The following is a 5,000-nucleotide window of genomic DNA, read 5'->3' on the forward strand; positions in this document are numbered from 1 at the left end:
CCCGTTCCCCCCCCACCTTCCCCCCCCGTTGCCCCTCCCTTTACCCCTTTCCCCCTTTCAACCCCACCCCTTTCCCGCCTTCCCCACCTTTCCCACACCCCCCCCTCCCAATCCCCATTGTTTCCCGCTCTCCCTTCCCAAATTCCCCTTTCCCCCCGTTCCCCCCAATCCTCCCCCGTTCCCCCCCGATCCCGCCACGCCCGTTGCCCCCATTTCCCTCCCCGCGTTCCCATCCCCCTTCCCCATTCCCTTCCCCCTTAACCCCCTTTAACCACCCCCCATTCCCCCCCATTTCCCCCGTTCCCACCATTCCCCCGCCCATTCCCCCTACCCCTCATCCCCCCCCCCCCCCCCCCCCTTTCCCCCTCCCCCTCCCCCCTTCCCCCCGTTCCCCATTCCTTCCCCCGTTCCCCATTCCCCCCTTACCCAGTTCCCCCTTACCCTACCCCCCCCCATTCCCCCATTCCCCCTTTTCCCCCGTTCCCCCATTCCCTCCCCCCTTTCCCCCGTTCCCATTTCCCCCGTTTCCCCCCGTTCCCCGTTCCCCCCCCCCTTCCCATTGCCCCCGTTCCCCAGTTCCCCCATTACCCTTTCCCCCTTCCCCCCGTTAACCCCATTCCCCCATGTTCCTTTCCCCGTTCCCCCATTCCCCATTTCCCCCCCGTTCCCCCCACGTTTCCCCTTCCCACACCTTCCCCGCCCTTCCCCCCCCGGTACCTACCCGGTCCCTCCGTTCCCCACCGTTCCCCCCCATTCCCCCCTAAACCCCCCACCACCCGTTAAAGCACCCCACCGCCCCGTTACCACCCCCCCGTTACCCCGTTCCCCCCCACTTTCTCCGCCGCGTTCCCCCCTTTCCCCCGTCCTCCCCCTTTCCCCCTTCCCCGCCCTTTTCGCCCATTTCCCCTTCCTTCCCCCGTCCCAGTTCCCCCCATTACCCCAGTTTCCTCCTCCCCCCGTTACCCACCCTTCCCCCATTCCCCCCATTTCCCCCGTTCCCCATTTTTCCCCCCTTCCCCCCGGTCCCCCGTTTCCTCCCCCGTTTCCCCAGTTCCCCACCCGTTCCCCCCGTTCTCCCCCCCAGTTCCCCAGTTTCCCACCCCCGTTCCCCCGTTCCCCCTTTCCCCCGTGCCCCAGTTCCCCCCCCCGTTCCCTCCCCCCGTTCCCCCCCGTTCCCCCCTTTTGTCCCCCGTCCCCCATTCCCCCCGTCCCCACGTTCTCCGACCGCCCCCTTTCCACCGTTTCCCCCCGTTCCCCTTTCCTCCCCGTTCCCCAGTTCCCCCTTCCCCCCCCCTTCCCGCCGACCGTCCCCCGTTCCCCTCGTTCCCAGAAAAAACTTGCCTTTCCCCCGTTCCCCCGTTCCCCATTACCCATTCCCCCGGTACCACCCCACCGCCTTTCCCCAGTTTTCCCCATTCCCATCCCCCCATTTCCCGCCGTTCCCCCATTCCCACCCCCGTTCCCCTTTCATTCCCCGTTTCCTCCATTCCCCCCGTTTCCCCTTCCACCGTTCGCCTCCGTTCCCCCCCCCCATTTCCCCCTTCCCCCCTCCCCCCCCCGTTCCGCCCCTTTCCCCGCTTCCCCCATTCCCCGGTACCCCGTTTCCCCATTTCCCCGTTATCCCCCCAGGTTCCCCATTAACCCGAGTTCCCCCGAGACCCCCGTGCCCCCCTTCCCTCCATTCCCCCATTTCCCCGTGCCCCCATTTCCCCGTTCCCCCCCGTTCCCCCCGTTCCCCCGTTCCCCCGTGCCCCCGTTCCCCCTTCCCCGTTCCCTCCGTTCCCCATTTCCCCTTCCCCAGGTCCCCCTGTTTCCCCCATTACCCATTCCCTCCCCCGTGCCCACCGTTCCCCCAGTTCCCCCCCGGTCCCCCAGTTCTCCCCCCGTTTCCCCCCCTTCCCCGTTCCCCCCGTCCCCCCGGTCCCCTCCGCCGTTCCCCCGCCCCTCCCACCCCCCCTCCCCCCCCCGTTCCGCCCGTTCCCTCCCCCGTACCCCCTTTCCCCGTTCCCCCCCCCCCCGGTTCCCCCCCCCGCCCCCATTCCCCTTTCCTTCCCCCCCCCCGGTCCCCTTCCCCCTTACCCAGTTCCCCCCCCTTTCCCCCGTTCCCACCATTGCCCCCGTTCCCCCCCGTTCCCCCCCCGTTCCCCCAGTACCCCAGTCTTCCCCCCGTTCCCCCGTTCCCACTCCCCCCCCACCCGTTCCCCCTCCTTCCCCATTTCCCCCGCGTCCCCCCTTACCACCGCCGTCCCCCCGTTCCCTTCCCCCTTTACCCAGTTCCCCAGTTCCCCCGTTTCCCCCCTCACCCGTTTTCGCCCCCCGTTCCCCCGTTCCCCCTTCCCATTTTCCCCAGTTCCCATTTCCCAGTTCCCCGTTCCCCCCATTACCCCTTTCCCCAGTTCCCCCGTTCCGGCCGTTCCCCCATGTCCCCCGTTCCCCGTTTCCCCGTCCCCCATTCCCCCGTGTCCCCATTTCCCCGTTCCCCCAGTTCCCCCATTACCCGTTTCCCCCGTTCCCTCCCCCCCGTTCCCCCTTTCCCCCCGTTCCCATTTACCACCCCGTTCCCCCATTCCCCCTCATTTCCCCCGTTCCCTCCCACCCCCCTGTCCCCCTTCCCCCATTTTCCCCCGTGCCCCCGTTCCCCCCGTTCCCCCCAGTTTCCCCCTTCCCCTCCCCCGTTCCCTTCCCTCTCCCGCCCGTTCCCACAGTTTCCCCCCCCCCTTACCCGTGCCCCGCCTCCCCCGGTCCCCAGTCCCCCGGTCCCCCCAGTTCCCCCTTCCCCATTCCCCATTCCCCCGTTCCCCCTTGCCCCCGTTCCCCAGTTTCCTCCCCCCATTACCCATTCCCCCGTATCCCCGTTCCCCATTTCCCCCGTTCCCCAGTTCCCCATTCACCCTTCCCCCCGTTCCCGCCGTCCCCGTTCCCCCCCCCGTTCCCCCCGTTCCCCCCGTTCCCCCCGTTCCCCCCGTTCCCAACCGTCCCCCCCCTTTCCCCTTCCCCCCCGGTCCCCACCTCCCCCGTTCCCTCGTTCCCCTTTCCCGTCCCCCATTCCCCCATTACCAGTTCCCCCGTTCCCCCGTTCCCCCATTCCCTTCCCCCATTCCCCGTGCCCCAGTCCCCCATTCCCCCGTTCCACCTTTTCCTTTGCCTCCTCCTCCCCCCCCCCCCCCCCCCCCCCCCCCCCCCCCCCCCCCCCCCCCCCCCCCCCCCCCCCTCCCCGTTCCCCCCCCCGTTCCCCCCCCCCGTTCCCCCGTACCCCCCCCGGTTCCCCGTTCCCCCCGCCCACCGTTTCCCCCATTTCCCCCCCTTTCCCCCCCCCCGTTCCCCCCGGTCCCCCATCCCCCAACCCCTTTCCCCCGTACCCCCCCCTTCCCGCCCCCGTTCCCCCATTTCCCCATTTCCCCCGTTCCCCCCCCCCCTTTCCCCCCGTATCCCCCATTAACACAGTTCCCCCTTACCCCGTGCCCCCTTCCCCATTGCCCCCCTTTCCCTCCCCCGTTCCCCCGAACGTCCCCCGTTCCCCATTTCCTCCCCCGGTCCCCAGTTCCCCCATTCCCCCGTGACCCCACCGTTTCCCCCGTTTCCCCCCGGTCCCCCCGCCGTTCCCCATTCCTTCCCCCCCCGTTCCCCCCCCGTTCCCCCTTTCCTGCCATTTCCCCAGTTCCCCCCAGTACCCAGTTCCCCCCGTTCCCCCGTCCCCCGTACCCTCCCTTCCCCATTTTCCCCCCGGTCCCCCCCGTTCCCTCCCCCCCCCCGTTCCCCATTTCCCCCGTTCCCCCGTTCCCCCTCCCTTCCCCCGCCCCCCGTTCCCCATTTCCCCCGTTCCCTTTCCCTCCCCCGTTCCCCATTTCCCCATTCCCCCAGTTCCCCCATTACCATTTCCCTCCCCGTTCCTCCCCCGTTCCCCCGTTCCCCCATCCCCCGCATGCCCCCGTTCCCCCAGTGTCCCCCCGTTCCCCCATTTCCCCCATTCCCCCCCCGGTCCCCATTTCCCCCGTTCCCCATTTCCCCAGTCCCCCTTCCCCGGGCCGTTCCCCCGTTCCCTCCACTTGCCCAGTTTCCCCATTCCCCCGTTCCCCGTTTCCCCTCCCCGTTTCCCTTCCCCCTTCCCTCCCCCTTGTTTGTCCCCCGTTCCCCCCATTCCCGCCCCCGTTTCCCATCCCCCCCCCTCCGTTCCCCCTTCCACCCGTTCCCCCGGTCCTCCCCCCCCGTTCCCCCCCCCGTTCCCCCGGTCCCCATTTCCCCCCGTTCCCCGTGCCCCCGTCCCTTCCTCCCCCGTCCCCCGTTCCCACCCATGTCCCCCAGTTCCCCATTTCCCCCGTTCCCCATGCCCCCGTTCCCCCGTTTCCCCTTTCCTCCCCCGTTCCCCGTGGCCACCTTTCCCCCCCCCCCCCCACGTGCCCCCGTCCCCCCATTTTCCCCCTTTTCCCCCCCCGTTCCCCCGTGTCCTCCCAGTTCCCCATTTCCCCGTTCCCCAGTCCCCCTTCCTCCCCAGTCCCCCTTTCTTCCCTCCCCCGTTCCACCCCCGGTCCCCGTTGCCTCCCCGTTCCCTCCATTACCCCACACCGTTCCCCCCCTGCCCCCGTTCCCCCGTTCCCCCATTTCCTCCCCCGGTCCCCGTGCCCCCGTTTCCCCCGTTCCTTCCCCCCCTCCCCCGTTCCCCAGTCCCCAGGTCCCCATTTCCCCCGTTCACCAGTTCCCCATTTCCCCCGTTCCCCGTGTCCCCGGTCCCCATTCCCCCGTTACCCCGTTCCCCCGTGCCCCAGTTCCCCCCCCCGTGTTCCCAGTTTCCCCCGTTCCCAGTCCCCCCACCCCCCGTTACCACCTTCCCTCCCCCACCAGTTCCCCCGTTCCCCCGTTCCCCGTGTCCCCAGTTCCCCCGTGCCCACGTTCCCTCCTGTCCCCCCCTTTCCCCCCGTTCCTCACCGTTACCCCCGTTCTCCCCCCCCCGAATTCCCCTCCCCGTTCCCCCCGTTCCCCCGTTCCCCAGGTCCCCATTCCCA

The 5,000-nt window shown here is 69.8% G+C and overlaps 1 protein-coding gene across 1 annotated transcript in view; it reads right to left on the reverse strand.

Annotated features, from left to right (window-relative positions):
• Nucleotides 1-833: 833 nt before the first annotated feature.
• Nucleotides 834-5,000, reverse strand: part of LOC129715301 (aspartate, glycine, lysine and serine-rich protein-like) — a gene marked incomplete at its 3' end in the record, with an annotated part of 29,401 nt that continues 25,234 nt past the window's right edge. The window contains exons 9-11 of the mRNA XM_055665162.1: nt 4,399-4,537; nt 4,184-4,352; nt 834-929 (exon numbers count right to left, since the gene is read on the reverse strand). Coding sequence (XP_055521137.1) covers nt 834-929; nt 4,184-4,352; nt 4,399-4,537 — 404 coding nt within the window. The remainder of the gene's footprint in view (nt 930-4,183; nt 4,353-4,398; nt 4,538-5,000) is intronic.

Source organism: Leucoraja erinacea, unplaced genomic scaffold, assembly GCF_028641065.1.
Source record: "Leucoraja erinacea ecotype New England unplaced genomic scaffold, Leri_hhj_1 Leri_1103S, whole genome shotgun sequence".
In the NCBI taxonomy this organism is placed as follows: domain Eukaryota; kingdom Metazoa; phylum Chordata; class Chondrichthyes; order Rajiformes; family Rajidae; genus Leucoraja; species Leucoraja erinaceus.